Source organism: Platichthys flesus, chromosome 12, assembly GCF_949316205.1.
Source record: "Platichthys flesus chromosome 12, fPlaFle2.1, whole genome shotgun sequence".
NCBI classification, from domain to species: Eukaryota; Metazoa; Chordata; class Actinopteri; order Pleuronectiformes; family Pleuronectidae; genus Platichthys; species Platichthys flesus.
Window position 1 is genome coordinate 656233 of NC_084956.1, and position 18239 is coordinate 674471.

Sequence of the window (18239 nt, forward strand, 5' to 3'; positions counted from 1 at the left end):
CACCCACCCCCTCACACACACACAGACACACACAGATAAATACCCTCAGTATTACATGTGTTCTAAATTGTGATAAGTGCTGCTGCCGTTGTCATCTTTGAAATATTGGAGTTTGTTAAATGAACAATCATTGAAATAACATTAACTTTTATTTCTCTTTTTAATAAATCCTTTTTTAATTAAAGTATTTGTATTTTGTGATTATTTGTGCATATGTATGTGAATGCAGCTGGATGACTATAGCCTGTGCTCGAACTTAAAACCCTTCATTGTTTATTATATAATCATTAATATTAAATATTGAGATTATTCATTTAACTTTTATAACTTGAGACTGATCGTTAATATTGACTTGTTGGTCCCTGTAACCAGGGTAATAAGTAATAATTACAGATTGTAATATTCTTAATTGATAATTTTATTGTTTTCATTAGTTATTTTACTATTGTTAATGAATAAAGTATAATTTCTAATTAATTTTACTATTCTTAATCGATAGCTTAATAATTGTTAATAATTGTTGATACATACTTTTTTTAATTTTAATAATCATATTTCATGATTATTAATAATTAGCCATCGTCAAATCTACTACTATTGCACTGAACATTGAATTGATAGAATAAAAGTTCCTGATACTCACAGAAGGAGGAGAGCACACGGAGCAGAGAGAGCCCCATGGTCCCATCCAGCAGCTCCACTCAAACACACTTCAAGACAGGTGGAGGATCAGTGGAGCACATCTCTTACCAACATGAGAGAGGGAGGTGTTGGTGCTCTTCTGTTTCCTGGGTCAGTTTCCTTCTTCACAGGAACCTCACCCCCCCACTCTGAGGCTACTTTAACACGTTTCTGTTGCTGTGGAGCCGCCGGATAGAAACCAGCACACGTCCCTGCACCAGACACAACTGTCCTCCTGATGGTTACTGGACATTTTGAATTACAGTGGATATAAAAGTCTACACACCCCTGTTAAAATACAAGGTTTTTGTGATGTAAACAAATGAGAAAAAGATAAATCCTGTCTGAACTTTTTCCACCTTTAATGTGACCTTTAACGTGAACAATTTAATTGAAAAAACAAACTTTAGAGGGAAAAACTAAAATAATGTGGTTGCATAAGTGTGCACGACCTCTTATAACTGGGGATGTGGCTGTATTCAAAGTTAACCAATCACATTCAAACTCTGGTTAAATAGTGGTCGGTACACACCTGCGATCATTTACACTGACTCTGATTAATCCTAAATAAAGTTTAGCTGTTCTAGGAGGATTTTCCTGACATTCTCTTCGTTGCAACTTACAGCAAGAGCCATGGTTCTTATAGAGCTTCCTAAGCATCAGAGGGATCTCATTGTTGAGAGGTATCGGTCAGGAGAAGGGTATAAACCAATTTCCAGGGTATTAGATATACCACGGAACACAATGAAGACAGCCATCATCAAGTGGAGAAAATATGGCAGTGAGATTATCAAGAACTGGACATCCCTGCAAAATTGATGAAAAGACGTCCAAGAGGCCGACAGCAACATTAAAGGAGCTGCAGGAACATCTATGATGTGTGAAATGCTGGAGATCACCTTCATCACAGTGTGAAGAAGAACAGAACAAGAACCATGTGCAGCAGTAGTTTGAATTCATCACATTCACTTTAACCCAAACTACAAATAGAAGTGTAGTTAATGTAAAAGGTCTTTTGATGTCTGGAGACCGTGTGATAAGATTCTGACTCCTGCTCAGTCACAGCAGAACCTGGTTTGAAGAAGTTGAGGTGACGCTGAGTCACAATCAGATGATGAAATCCAGCTCCACTTCCTCCTCAATGCACGAACACCTGATCCTATCTTTCTACAGCAGCAAACCACTTCCAGGAGAGCTTTGTGTACGACATTCAAATATGCAGCTAGAAGTCAAAATTCAATTCAGAAGATGACGTGGAAATAAAAACAGGATTTCTGGTGGTGTCTGTTTGGTAAAAAGTAAAAAGTCTGTAAGAAAACATATCAACACCATTTGAACGAGCTTCACACTGAAAGGCTTCAACCTGTTTATACACACATGGAGAAATATGTCAAAGTTAAACCTGTTGTTTGTTTTATTATATTCAAGTAAATGATTTTCATTGAAATACAATTTAATTTAGAAAGAACAAAATTGGCTTAATGAATGGGGGGGGGGGGGTAAATAAACTGGAGTCAGCTGGACATTGTCTCATTGCATTTGGTTCAGTTGTGTTTCAGTTCAGTGGGACGACACAGTCAGAGCTCCACTCTACACATTGATATATGAATGAATCATAAAAGTATAATAAACAGGTCAAATCATAAACTGGTCACAAACACTTTATCACCAGTACAAAGAATATTCAAGTAAATAAACCCCACAAATCTCACTGTAACAAATCATGAACATGAAAAGTGTGAAGAAATAAAGAAATGTGCTTCTATAGAAATGTGTAAAACGTGTTGCAGATGCCAGCTTCATATTTCATGTGAAATACTGTGCACATGAAAAATCCCTTCATGCACCAGTGTGTTACTGGTTCTGTGTGTTCATGGCATCATGGATTTAAAACCTTTTGCAATAAATGGCAAAAAGGTGAAAGTGCAGAATAAAAGTGGATGATTTCACAAACAGAGGAAAAGTAAGAGATCAGGGGAATCAAACCAACAACCTGCTGGACGCAAGAGAAACAAGATAATGACGTAACATGAAATAGAGTGAAGCAGCAGCTCAAGATCAACTTTATTATCCACAAAAAGCTAAACTGTCTGCAGACGAGTGTTTTCATCAAACAGAGAATTACGAGCCATGGAAATAATCACACATAACCACAGACTGTATATGGAACATAACCACAGACTGTATATGGAACATAACCACAGACTGTATATGGAACATAACCACAGACTGTATATGGAAAATAACACACAGACTGTATATGAAACATAACCACAGACTGTATATGGAACATCACCACAGACTGTATATGGAACATCACCACAGACTGTATATGGAACATAACCACAGACTGTATATGGAACATAACCACAGACTGTATATGGAAAATAACACACAGACTGTATATGAAACATAACCACAGACTGTATATGGAACATCACCACAGACTGTATATGGAACATAACCACAGACTGTATATGGAACATAACACACAGACTGTATATGGAACATAACCACAGACTGTATATGGAACATAACCACAGACTGTATATGGAACATAACACACAGACTGTATATGGAACATAACCACAGACTGTATATGGAACATAACCACAGACTGTATATGGAACATAACCACAGACTGTAAATGGAACATCACCACAGACTGTATATGGAACATCACCACAGACTGTATATGGAACATAACCACAGACTGTATATGGAACATAACCACAGACTGTGTATGGAACATAACCACAGACTGTATATGGAACATCACCACAGACTGTATATGTAACATAACCACAGACTGTATATGGAACATAACACACAGACTGTGTATGGAACATAACCACAGACTGTATATGGAACATAACCACAGACTGTATATGGAACATCACCACAGACTGTATATGGAACATCACCACAGACTGTATATGGAACATCACCACAGACTGTATATGGAACATAACCACAGACTGTATAAGGATCATAACCACAGACTGTATATGGAAAATAACCACAGACTGTATATGGAACATCACCACAGACTGTATATGGAACATCACCACAGACTGTATATGGAACATAACCACAGACTGTATATGGAACATAACCACAGACTGTATATGGAACATCACCACAGACTGTATATGGAACATAACCACAGACTGTATATGGAACATAACCACAGACTGTATATGGAAAATAACACACAGACTGTATATGAAACATAACCACAGACTGTATATGGAACATCACCACAGACTGTATATGGAACATCACCACAGACTGTATATGGAACATAACCACAGACTGTATATGGAACATAACCACAGACTGTATATGGAAAATAACACACAGACTGTATATGAAACATAACCACAGACTGTATATGGAACATCACCACAGACTGTATATGGAACATAACCACAGACTGTATATGGAACATAACCACAGACTGTATATGGAACATAACACACAGACTGTATATGGAACATAACCACAGACTGTATATGGAACATAACCACAGACTGTATATGGAACATAACACACAGACTGTATATGGAACATAACCACAGACTGTATATGGAACATAACCACAGACTGTATATGGAACATGACCACAGACTGTATATGGAACATGACCACAGACTGTATATGGAACATCACCACAGACTGTAAATGGAACATCACCACAGACTGTATATGGAACATCACCACAGACTGTATATGGAACATAACCACAGACTGTATATGGAACATAACCACAGACTGTGTATGGAACATAACCACAGACTGTATATGGAACATCACCACAGACTGTATATGTAACATAACCACAGACTGTATATGGAACATAACACACAGACTGTGTATGGAACATAACCACAGACTGTATATGGAACATAACCACAGACTGTATATGGAACATCACCACAGACTGTATATGGAACATCACCACAGACTGTATATGGAACATAACCACAGACTGTATATGGAACATAACCACAGACTGTGTATGGAACATAACCACAGACTGTATATGGAACATCACCACAGACTGTATATGTAACATAACCACAGACTGTATATGGAACATAACACACAGACTGTGTATGGAACATAACCACAGACTGTATATGGAACATAACCACAGACTGTATATGGAACATGACCACAGACTGTATATGGAACATGACCACAGACTGTATATGGAACATCACCACAGACTGTAAATGGAACATCACCACAGACTGTATATGGAGCATCACCACAGACTGTATATGGAACAAAACCACAGACTGTATATGGAACATAACCACAGACTGTGTATGGAACATAACCACAGACTGTATATGGAACATCACCACAGACTGTATATGTAACATAACCACAGACTGTATATGGAACATAACCACAGACTGTATATGGAACATGACCACAGACTGTATATGGAACATCACCACAGACTGTAAATGGAACATCACCACAGACTGTATATGGAACATCACCACAGACTGTATATGGAACATAACCACAGACTGTATATGGAACATGACCACAGACTGTATATGGAACATAACCACAGACTGTATATGGAAAATAACACACAGACTGTATATGAAACATAACCACAGACTGTATATGGAACATCACCACAGACTGTATATGGAACATCACCACAGACTGTATATGGAACATAACCACAGACTGTATATGGAACATAACACACAGACTGTATATGGAACATAACCACAGACTGTATATGGAACATAACCACAGACTGTATATGGAGCATAACACACAGACTGTATATGTAACATAACCACAGACTGTGTATGGAACATAACACACAGACTGTATATGGAACATAACCACAGACTGTATATGGAACATAACCACAGACTGTATATGGAACATGACCACAGACTGTATATGGAACATCACCACAGACTGTAAATGGAACATCACCACAGACTGTAAATGGAACATCACCACAGACTGTATATGGAACATCACCACAGACTGTATATGGAACATAACCACAGACTGTATATGGAACATAACCACAGACTGTGTATGGAACATAACCACAGACTGTATATGGAACATCACCACAGACTGTATATGTAACATAACCACAGACTGTATATGGAACATAACACACAGACTGTGTATGGAACATAACCACAAACTGTATATGGAACATAACCACAGACTGTATATGGAACATCACCACAGACTGTATATGGAACATCACCACAGACTGTATATGGAACATCACCACAGACTGTATATGGAACATAACCACAGACTGTATAAGGATCATAACCACAGACTGTATATGGAAAATAACCACAGACTGTATATGGAACATCACCACAGACTGTATATGGAACATCACCACAGACTGTATATGGAACATAACCACAGACTGTATATGGAACATAACCACAGACTGTATATGGAACATCACCACAGACTGTATATGGAACATAACCACAGACTGTATATGGAACATAACCACAGACTGTATATGGAACATAACCACAGACTGTATATGGAACATAACACACAGACTGTATATGAAACATAACCACAGACTGTATATGGAACATCACCACAGACTGTATATGGAACATCACCACAGACTGTATATGGAACATAACACACAGACTGTATATGGAACATCACCACAGACTGTATATGGAACATAACCACAGACTGTATATGGAACATAACCACAGACTGTATATGGAAAATAACACACAGACTGTATATGGAACATGACCACAGACTGTATATGAAACATAACCACAGACTGTATATGGAACATAACCACAGACTGTATATGGAGCATAACACACAGACTGTATATGGAACATAACCACAGACTGTATATGGAACATAACACACAGACTGTATATGGAACATAACCACAGACTGTATATGGAACATAACCACAGACTGTATATGGAGCATAACACACAGACTGTATATGAAACATAACCACAGACTGTATATGGAACATAACACACAGACTGTATATGGAACATCACCACAGACTGTATATGGAACATAACCACAGACAGACGATGTCCTTTCTGACATCGTCCTCCATTGAGTCATTGGTGAATAATAACAAAGACATATTTATACGTACGAATGGAAAACATCAAAGGTTGTATTCAAACTTTTGTTGCATGATGGCGGCAAAAATATACAGAATAAACTTTTTTTAGGGGCCAATGCAGATACTGATATCAAGGAGTAAAAAACATCACTTGTTTATAAAATTGCAAATTAAAGCTTAAGTAAAACAATAATTCATAAGGAAATAAAGATAAATTGAAAGAAAACACAAATACGACAGAATAAATAGAACTTGAATTAAGAAAAAAAACAATTTCAATGTAAAATATAATCATAAAGCACATTATTTATCCTGTAAAATAAACCTTTTCATATCGGAGCATATCTTAAAAGGCCCATATCAGCCAATTGAAATATTGAACTTAAACACAAAAGCAAATATCACAACATTTATTTTTCATTTATACTGAAATTCAATCCAGATCAAGTCGTTCTTTCCAATGAGCTGTTACAAAACTGGTGAGTCTAACATGTGAAGGTGTTTCAGGATGAATGTTGATTTTCATGCTCTTGTTTTCTGGAGGATGAACCATTCATAGTCCTCCTGAAACAAAGAGACAATAACTATAAATTAATAAAGTACACACTTGATACTTCAACACCACAACATGATCAAGGCCGTTTATAGTTTTACATAAAGGGATTTGAAATGTGAGACACCAATTGAACTGCATACTTATCGTACAAGAAGTATTTAATAATGATATGATGGAGTTTCAGTTGAGGTTTATTTCAGATGCACATGAGCCAGTAGCTGAACAGCCAGTTGTTAATATTTGTACCTGAAGCTGAATGTGGATTTTCATTAACGTAGTCAGACGTCTCCTATGGATCACCTCGGGTTCCTGTGAAGATCAGACAAACGACTTGAGAAGGTGGAGAACCACTGTTTGATTCATGTAGTTGATCTCGTTGCCACTCTAATATCTCTATCACAACCAGCTTCACCAGCTTCAGGTGCTCCACACGTGGTCCAATGCTAATGAACGTCCTTGTTGTTCAAACATTATGTGGACGCAGCAAAACCGATCCCTGGTTCAGTTTGATCCGGGTCAGACTACATTCTGGTGCATTGGTCTGGAGCCGGGTCTGAGGAACCTTCCACCTGTAACTCTGCTTCAGACTCAACTGAAAAGTCCAAATGTCTGTCTTTGGACCATGTGACTAAAATGAGATGTTGGAAAACCACGCGTGTGTATTGATGTCATGACATCGTGTTGGACATTTCTGTCCTCCTCTGCCCGTCCACCTGAAACCAGAAGGTTTTTCATTGTGGACTTCTCTGCAGGAGACTCATTTTACACTGTACCTTCCTCCGTGTCTCCTCTGATTGAGTCATAGATGCAGTCGTCACCTACGAGTCAATAAAAAATCAAATCAACATGAAATGTAATTGAAACTTTGTGACTAGGTTCTTCTGAAAAGCATCAAGTTAGGAATATCTGAGAAGGCATTCAGGAGGACGGCTGACCGTGGAGAAGAGACGAGTACACTGGCAGCTGGATTTCATCGTATTGGACAGTTGGGTCTGAGCTCTGATTGGTTCTCAGAGACTGGCTGAGCCTGAAACAATAAAACAATCACAAGTGAATGAAACAGAAAAAGTAAAGTATTGATGTTTTGTTGAAGATGAAACAAGAGAGAGTGGAACCAACCTGTCACGACACAGATCTGTGGAAAAGACAATAATGATCACGTTACATGATTTTATTTTTCAACCCCTGCTCCATGACTATCGTGACAATAGTTTGAATGAGTTTGATTTAAATGAAATGAACCAGAGCAGCTCTCACTCTTTGAATTCCTGCACCAACACAACAGCAGCAGTGAGAGGAGGAGAATCAGTGTGAAGCCTCCAACCAGCCCAACGACCAGCGGCACAGGAGACGCAGAGGGAGGTGCTGCAGGAGTCACTGATCAGACGAGGAGCAGTGAGGAGCAAAGAAAGATCCATGACGTGGAGAAATATAGAACCAACACTTCAGACATTTTGATTTGAAAAAAAACAACTGTGTGAATAAGTTTTGTTCTTGAAGAAAAATGTTATATGTGCAAAAAAAGTTTCCAGATGTTGGGCCAGAGCCCAGCGGATGGCCACCAGACACAGGTCAGAGGTTAACACAAAGAAAATCAACACATAGGCCTGTATAGATCAAGGCCTTGTGGAACATTCCGATCCACCTGTGAGTACTTTTACCTGGCAGTTTCAAGTAACCCCTAGCGGGTTTCAAGCCCCCGGCAGGACCAGGGGGACCCCTGCTGGGTCTGTAGACGCCCAGTGAGGGCCGAGCCCCTCCCACTGGGATCCAGCTCTGACACTCAACTGGCTTAAAGCCAGCATCATGTGACCAACTCTTCAAGGAGGAGGACCTCCCAGGTAGTTTAAAACTGCTGGGACCCCAATAATCTCTGCCATTTTTCCCTGCTCTGAAGACGTCAACAGACCCTGCCGGGTCTTCCAGATAATTTAGTTCCTTAAAGGGGGCAATTACAAACATTCATTTGTTTAAATTTTCATTTTCTTTTATCTTAAGTTGAATCTTATTTTGAAAGACTCTTTTTGTTTTTAACTTGAAAAGGCCGCGCACAGGAACTCTCTTGCAGGCAGAGCATCACAGACTTTCTTTCCACAATCCACAGCTGCGCCACAGAGATCATCTCTGCATAAGAGACGAGGCACAATACCGTCAAAGAAGACGAACAAAGGTTAATTCCGTTCTAAGAGCAAGAGACGAATTCGCTCCATTTCCGGTCCCAGCACGCAGCCGCTGCAACAGATGAACCAGCGCTACCAAGCTCAAGCCATGACTCCGTCAGCTAATTCCTGGGATTCGCTGACCGCATGTACCCCGAGGAACACATCACGAGATTCACTGGACTTCCGGAAAATCCGCGCGCCACGTGCAAGCAACACCACGGAGGTCACAGTAAGAGGCTGAATTGTCTGGGCAGAGACTAGTTTAAATACTTAGCTTGTCTCTTTTTATTTTGAGTGTTTGTTTGTAGATCGCTGATCTGTTTTTAAGCCGTGTTACACAGCGAACTGGAGACGTCACATCCGGTTCCTTTGTCTACTGTGTTTTTGAGAACCGCGCTGTAACCAGCCGGCGCTTCCCTTTTAATGTGTTACCGTCAGAGATTGTGCGGAGAATTACATCTGTTAAAAGATAAATCTCACGTAACTGGACTGCCTGCTTCGCTGGAAGTTTATCTCTGACGATGTTTCTGATGTCTTTCTCTCTCTGATCGCGCTCTCTCCTTTCTCTTAAAACTGTTTTTACACACGTCCCGACCTCCCTTCACATGTTTCATGTTACATGGAGAAATCTAGAATTAAAGAGCCTTTATACATTTCGGCACCAAAACCACGAGATAAGAAATCTTTGTCTGAAAAATTCCTTTGTTTAAAGTCTGTGACCGGCAGCCATCTTGCTTTACGCAACGTGGCTTCACTTAGGTAACCTCCATCTTGAAAGTACGTGAATGTAACATCACCTTGAATTTGGCCAGACGACGTCACCACGTGATCTCGTCATTACGCCATAGCCACTCCCCCTTTTCTTTCTTACACACACACACAGAGACACAGACAGCCAGGCAGACACACCCACGACCACACAAACACATAGATACTCAGTATTACATGTGTTCTAAATTGTGATAAGTGCTGCTGCCGTTGTCATCTTTGAAATATTGGAGTTTGTTAAATGAACAATCATTGAAATAACATTAACTTTATTTCCCTTTTTAATAAATCCTTTTGTAATTAAAGTATTTGTATTTCTGTGATTATTTGTGCATATGTATGTGAATACAGCTGGATGACTAGAGCCTGTGCTCGAACTTAAAACTCTTCATTGTTTATTATATAGTCATTAATATTAAATATTGAGATTATTAATTTAACTTTTATCACTTGAGACTGATAACTATAGTTTGACTGGTTGGTCCCTGTAACAAGGGGGGTGCCCCGCTACAATAAGCAATGGATACAGATCGTATTATTCTTAATTGTATTGTTTTTTACTAATTATTTAACTATTATTAATGTATAACGTATCATTTCTAATTAATGTTTTACTATCCTTAATTAATAGCTTTGTTATTTTTAATAAATAATTTAATTTGAATAATCATATTTCGTGATTATTAATAATTAGCCAATGTCAAATCTACTCCTACTATTGCATAACACAGCTTTAAAAATAAGTGAAAAAGTTTTATAAGTGTATTGATCAAGTGGACCTGGTGTTTAGAAACCGTCTCAGTGAAAATACTGAGTAGAAAAGTTTTGAATCTACTTCTCAACCTGGAGACTCCTTTTCTACCTCATATTGATCACACTCACATTTTACTGACATCCAACTCTCTGGTGAGAAGACTCCTGAATGTTCACACTTGTAGAAACCTTCATCTGACTTTGACACAGCTGAGATTTCCATTTTCCCTCTGATATCTCTTTGGAGGAGTTCATCATTTTTGTAGAAAGAGAAACTGGAATCGAGTTTTCTTCCGAACCATGAGCAGCTGAGAGTAACGGACACTCCCTCAGTCACAGGATGGGCAGGGCTCTCCAGGAGAACACGATCTGAATCTGTAAATAATTAAAAAACATCAACAATGTGAACAACCTGATAATTCAGCTCGTATATAAACAGCTTGAGTCTAAATATTAGATGTTAAATGGAGCCAAAGTCATTCAATGCACTTTTTGTCACATTCTGCTCCTCACGTCCATGAGCTGTACGTTGTGTGTGCGCTGGACAAACATCTGGTTTCAACACACAGCCCTGGATTCAAGAGCAGGACATCTGAGCTCAAGCAGGGGAGAGTTGAGTGTGAGCGCAGGGTTTAGAGTGAGAGCTTCACTAAATCTGAATGTGACATCAATAAGTCCTGCTCTCCAACCAAAAGACCTCCCTCTTGAGTGCAAAGAGGGAAACAGCCTCCGGGTGGCGCTGTGGGCTGTGGCGTCCACACAGTCACGTGATGTGTGCTTGTGTAACGCAGACAGACACACTCTCACAGCTGATTCTGGTTGTTGAACCTGTGGTTGTGTAAATAAAGAGGGTGAATTTCATCCAGAGATCATGTTTGATGTGATGCACCTTGGTACATGTGGGGGGTGCAGCTCCTGAAGGAGCAGTGAAGGGAGGCAGTGCTCCACACTTTCAGCTACTGTACCTTTAAATCACATTATGGGATGTTGGAAACATGGACAGTGTCTCCAGAAAACATCCACAATCTCCACTCATCAGAGTTTCCCTCGCAGGTCAGACGGACGTTGTCATCATCGAAGTGCTGCACTGAGTCCGGCTTCACTGTGAGAGACACTGACGAGTTGGAATCTGAAAAACGTGACATGAAGAGTGAAACAGAAACTAATGGTTTAAATGAGTTGAGCATTAAAGACGTGAAGTCATCAGCAGAGACTCCATCTCAGTCACTTCTTGTTTTGGGAATCAGGTCATAATATTACCAGAATACATTTGTAATGTTTCCAGATTAAAGAGTCATTTTAGGCTTTGAGTCATTTTACAGAGGAAACGTCAGAAGGACGACATCGTTTGTTGACATCACAGTGACATCACAGTGACATCATGATGATGTCAGTCCGAGCATATGATCATAAATAATATCACCTTCAGGTCAGTCCTATAGGATGCACACAAAGAATAATTTCACGTGACATTCGATTTTGGGGAATGATTCTCTGATCAATATAAACTTCAGATTGTCTCTCTAACCCTGTATCTGTCTTGACCTTTGACCTATGACCTCTAAAAGTGAATCACCTGGAGGAACCAGCCAAAGTAAAGTTCCCCAAGTAACTGACCGACTGAAGGGACAACCTCTGCTTCAAGAGAAAGAAACAAACTCACCTCCAGACCACACCCACTTTGTGTTACTGTACTCAGTGTAAAACACGGGGTCTCCTCTTCCAGCTCGACATGAATAACCTGCTGACTCCGTCAGGCCTTGGATGACGGAGGAGTTTTGTTCAGTTCCTCCGTCGCTTCCTGGGAGCAGCTCATAACTGAACTCAGGAATGTTCATATCACTCCGCCTATATTGAATTAACTGTTTACATCTGGGGACTGGATCCAAACTAATGGGGTCAGCTCTGTACCAGTAGAACCTCCATCCTGCAGTGAGATGTGGAACCCCCCCACAGGTGAGAGTCCCTGAGGCTCCAGGAGTCAGCCATGATGGAGACACAGTGAGGACAGGTGGTGGTGCAGCCGCTGAAACAGAACATCGTCACAACAGAAACACGTCTTCATGTTTGTCTACAGATGTTCATTTTGGAACCAATGACATTTCTGGATGCTTCACATTCAGCCATCGACATGACTGCCCCCAAAAGTGAAGCCAAACTATAACACCGCCCCCTGGTGGCTGCCTGCAGTACATGTCAACCATGGTTTCTTTCATTTCAGTTTGTTCACGTGTTTATGTTTCTGATCAGTTTGATTTTAATTCGTTTTTGATGCTATAAAAACAGTGACACGTCCTGATTGACAGCTGACTCTGACTCGTGATTGGTCAAGCACATGTATGGGCGGGACCTCGATTCCCCAGCTCCACACCTCCATCATGATTTCACAGACTCTGGCTCAAAATGACCTGAAAAGTGAAAGATGGCTGGTATCTGGGATACTTTGGCTTCTCTTCTGTACATGTGCATATAACACATATAAACTTTGTAATATTTAAAGGTAAACACCTATATTTTAATACTAAATATGACTTGACTCACCGTCAGACAACGTGAGGGGAGCACTCCATCCTGTTGAGTTCTGCCGTGCACCTTTCAGTCGGCCCTGACACCAGTAGCTGCCGCTCAGATCTGACCCCAGACTGATCCTGAACTCCTTTGTGTTGGGGGGTGCATGTGAGCTGGTTGCTGTCCATTCATACTCCCACTCAGAGTCTCCTCCCTGGATCTCACACCTCAGGGTGACGGCTTCTCCTCTGTATCTGCTCGGCCAGTTGGGTTGAAGAGTCACAGCAGCTCTGTTGTGGACTGTTCATATTCACCAGTAAAGACAGAATCACAGCTTGTATCAGCATCAACCTTTACGTCATCTCAACAAACATCATGGACGCAGAATGGATTCTCTCCTCACTCACCGATTCCATGAATCCTGACTGGGTGACTGTACTGGGTGTAGTAAACTGGATCTCCTCTACCTCCTCTGCACCAGTACAGTCCTTCACGTGAGGCACTAGCACTTTGTCCATGTGACTTGAAGTCCTCATCCGTCAGGGGCTCCGAGGTCTTCTCACCTCTGTACCAGTAATACTTCCATCCAGGTGATGCTGGGCCCACGGAGCAGGTCAGGAGCACACTGCCCCCTACTGGAAAGGCTCTGTGGTCAGCACTCAGCTGAGCCGCTGGTCTTTCTGTTAATGTTAAAAACACTTTGGCTTTTAGTCCATTTCATGTGAATTGAATGAAATGAGTAGAACATGTGTCTCCTTCAGTCTTCTGCAGTCGTACAAACTAAAACAGCAGTAAAAGCAGAAGCACAGAATGGTTTGGTCCAGATTATACCACCTGTTTGCCACATCAGAGCCACAAGTTAGCCACAGCCGTACCGTACATCAACCAAAGCTGCCAGACGTGGCCCAGATTCGTTTGGATCTATTTGGACCATATTCACCACATGGACCACTTTAGGTTCACATCCAGATCACACTTTGCCTAGAGCACCACATGTTTACCATAAAGACCCAGGTGGGTTCTGGGATGGTTGGACCACATTAGCTCTTTAACAAGTGGACGAGTTTAGGCTCAGATCCATTCTGTCCACAGGAAAGCTAGAGGAGCAGCATCACTGCCTGAAGTGGACCACATCCATCTGGTCTAAAGGTGCTGAGTATCCACCGTATATAAAGATGGACCACATCACAGCTCCACAGCAGTGAGCTCGCCCCCTGGTGGCTGGCTGCAGTACAGGTCAGATTATCTCAGGAGGAAAGGAAGTTCTTGTACCTCTGATGTTCTGTATGTTCAAGTTTTGAGTTGAACTGAATTAGTTTTTGACGTTAAAAAAACCTGGTGAAACATCGTGACTCACGATTGGTCGAGTATCGTCAGGACCTTGGTCCCAGATCGTTTGTCTCCAGGATGTTTTCACTTGGATTCTGAAGAGCACTCGTTTCCTCCCAGATGAGAATAACCTCTAAACATCGGTGAACGTCATCTTACTCGCCAACAGGCTGATCGCAACAACGAGATAAATATCGGTAAGATGTTCAGCTTCTGAATCGGTGCATCCCTCGTTACTTTTTTGTCGTATTCTATTTCTTATCAGCGCATATGAACATAAACTGAAGGAGACATTTGCCAGTTTCTCAAAACTCTGTCTTTCTCACCAGAAACTGTTAATGTGACGTCATCGCTCCACTCGGTCGTGGAATTCAAGTTCTTCTTGTCTTTAGCCAAACACCTGTAGCTTCCACTGTCGGACGAGGACACATTGACAATCCTGTATTCATTGTGTGTTGGAGCCGTAGTTGAGTTGGGTTTGGTCCATTCATACTCCCACTCAGTCAGTTCATCTGCAGGGAGCTCACACCGGACAGTTATCCTCTCACCGCTGAAGACCAGAGACCAGTCAGGTTGCAGGACCACAGAGGCCTTGTGGGAAACTGATCACAAATAGAAACAGAGAACAGAAGAAAGTAGAATGGCTCAGTACAGCTCCTCCCTCCACCAAACTGTACAGATACCAGTCCTCTCATCTCTTCATCAGGGAAAGAATCAAACAAGAATCACACAATCTTAAAGAAAAACACTTTGCAACTTCTTAACCTTGAAACAGCAGCTTCTAAGTTAATGTAATGATTCTCTGTCTTAATGAGGAGAAAGTTTCCTCCTTCTCTCCCTGAGCGTCTGTTCTCTGTGACTCTGGTGAGTGGGTTCCATCTCCTGAGAGAAGAACTGACTGAGAGTCACAGACACAACCAGCTGCAGCTGAAGAGTGAAGCTGAACTGAGATCAGTTCATAACACTCTGAACTTATTAAAACATATCAGGTGTGGCTGCAGAGGGCGCTGTTGCTCAGTTAAAGTTACATCATGTTAAAGAAAGTCTGGATGTTTGGATTCCATCTAAATCTCATTGGTTCTGTCTCAAGTTTTGTTGAAATCCATCCAGTAGTTGTTGTGTAATCCTGCTGACAAACAAATAAAGAAAGAATTGTCCAGGGACAGAATATAACCTCCACAGGAGGTAACTAGTGTTTGGATTTCTAAACGGACTCTTACCTCTGTTCTCTATTGTGACTCGGTTGCTGTCCTCTGTGAGGAAGCTTGTGTCTCCTCTCCGTCCTCTGCAGCTGTAGATGCCTTCCTCTGAGATGCTGATTTCATCATCTGTTTCATTATATCTTAGGATCTGAGCTGCAGAGGAGGCTGAGGTTCTTCTGAACCAGTCGTATCTCCACTCAGCTGCGTTCTCCACAGAGCAGGTCAGTGCTACGCTTCCCTTTCCTGTGATGGTTGTGTTATCAGCAGTCAGCCTGGGCCTGGGTTTATCGGCTTTCAAAGTGCGTGAGAGAAAATGAAAGACAAATAAATGAGATAAAAAGATTAAAGCGTATGAAGCAGAGCTTCACTCAGTAGAGGACAAAGTTCTGATCGTAGAATATATAAGACAAAAAGGTCTAACGATGAATCTCAACATGTAAAAGGTTCATTGATCCCCACATAGCTCAATGCTTCAGGCCCAGATGTGGCCCCCACTGGCACTCTGGCATCCAGCCCACACACCTCATGGAGGGATGGCACTGGGGCAGTCCACTGCTGTTTGCCAGAGCCGGGCCACAGATGAGCCGTAGCAATACCGTGTGTCAACCACAAGGGCCGAAGGTGGCCCCCATGTGTTAGTGCTGTTTGAGCCATGTTCACCATTCATGGACCACTTGAGGTCCACATCCAGATCACACTTTGCCTACAGCACCTGATGTGTGCCAGAAAGACCCAGGTTGGTTTTAAGGTATTTGGGCCACATTAGCTGGTTTACATGTGGACCAGTTCAGGTCCACACCCAGATGCTTTCTGGGGATTGGGCAGAAATTGGTTTAGTAGTTTTTACTGGTCCTGCTAAGAACAACCAATAGAAAGAGGTGAAGACGTAACGTCCTCGTGGAGGTTGTGAAAGATGATTGGACGTACGTGTTACTCTCAGCTGGAAGGCCTCACTCCACTCTGTTGAGGAATACCAGTCCGCTCTGGCCTTACACCAGTACTCTCCACTGTGGAAAACAGAGGCAGGGCCCAGCCTGTATTCACTGTGTGTGGGAGCTGTGTTTGGACCAGTGACTGGTTGGTGGGAGCTTGTTGTCCTCCATTCATATTCCCACTGGGTGTCTCCTCCTCCCTGGATCTCACACCTGACAGAGATCGTCTCACCGCTGAATATCTGAGTCCAGTTGTGTTGCAGCACGACAAAGCTTCTGTTGGACACTGAACATTCAACACAAATATAAAACCAACAGAGAGAACTGGTTAATGTTGCTGCTGACTGGTTCTGTTTCATCGTAGCCAGTCATGAAAGCCTGCTACTCACAGGTTCTGTCGATGTGATGCACGTGACTCTTCTCTGAGAAGAAATCTGAGTGAGTCCTTCTCCCCCTGCACCAGTAGCTGCCTCCCTGTGAGATGCTCAGAGAGTTGTGCACAGGATTTGTTGCGATGGCGGTTTCCTCAGCGTCTGGGGAACGTGTGAACCAGTCGTAGCTCCAACCAGCAGACTGCTCCACAGAACAGGTCAGAGTCAGAGAGCCGCCCACTGGGATGAACGTCCTGGATGCTCTCACTGTGGCTCTGGGTCTGTGTGCTGCTCAGGAAAGAATATTCACATCTTTAATTAGGATCCTTCTTATTACTTTATGAAACTCAGTTCATGTAGTGAAGCATCTATTAAATTAGCAAAATATTATATCTTCATCATTAATCTGTAGTAGTATAAATGTATTAAAGAACATTTAAAAAATATAATTTTTTCAATGTTGATAAGGAATCAATTCATCATTATTTTATAATTCTATATATGAAGTCTTAATAATTACCATAACAAAACATAATATCTTCATTAGTAATCAGTTCATGATTATTTTATATTAAGTATGTGTAGTTATATAGTATACATGGATAAAATAATACTTCCATTAGGAATCAATTCATGATCAAATTAAATAATTCAGTATATATAGTATTAATCCATTAAAATAGCAAAAATCTATATTTTCATAGTAAATTAGAGATCAATTCATTATTTGATTTGTTATGTTCAGTATGTAGTATATATCTATTAAATAACAACTTATAATATCTATATAATTAGAAATCCATCATGATTATTGTATAAGTTAGTACATGTAGTATAAATG

At 41.0% G+C, this 18239-nt stretch overlaps 1 protein-coding gene across 1 annotated transcript in view; it reads right to left on the reverse strand.

The window, feature by feature from the left end:
* Positions 1-7114: 7114 nt before the first annotated feature.
* The window catches only part of LOC133966542 (basement membrane-specific heparan sulfate proteoglycan core protein-like), a 298590-nt gene continuing 287465 nt past the window's right edge, over positions 7115-18239 (reverse strand). Inside the window, exons 14-20 of the mRNA XM_062401524.1 lie at positions 11186-11431; positions 8631-8750; positions 8493-8508; positions 8309-8400; positions 8147-8191; positions 7620-7682; positions 7115-7381 (exon numbers count right to left, since the gene is read on the reverse strand). Coding sequence (XP_062257508.1) covers positions 7663-7682; positions 8147-8191; positions 8309-8400; positions 8493-8508; positions 8631-8750; positions 11186-11431 — 539 coding nt within the window. The 3' untranslated portion in view covers positions 7115-7381; positions 7620-7662. The remainder of the gene's footprint in view (positions 7382-7619; positions 7683-8146; positions 8192-8308; positions 8401-8492; positions 8509-8630; positions 8751-11185; positions 11432-18239) is intronic.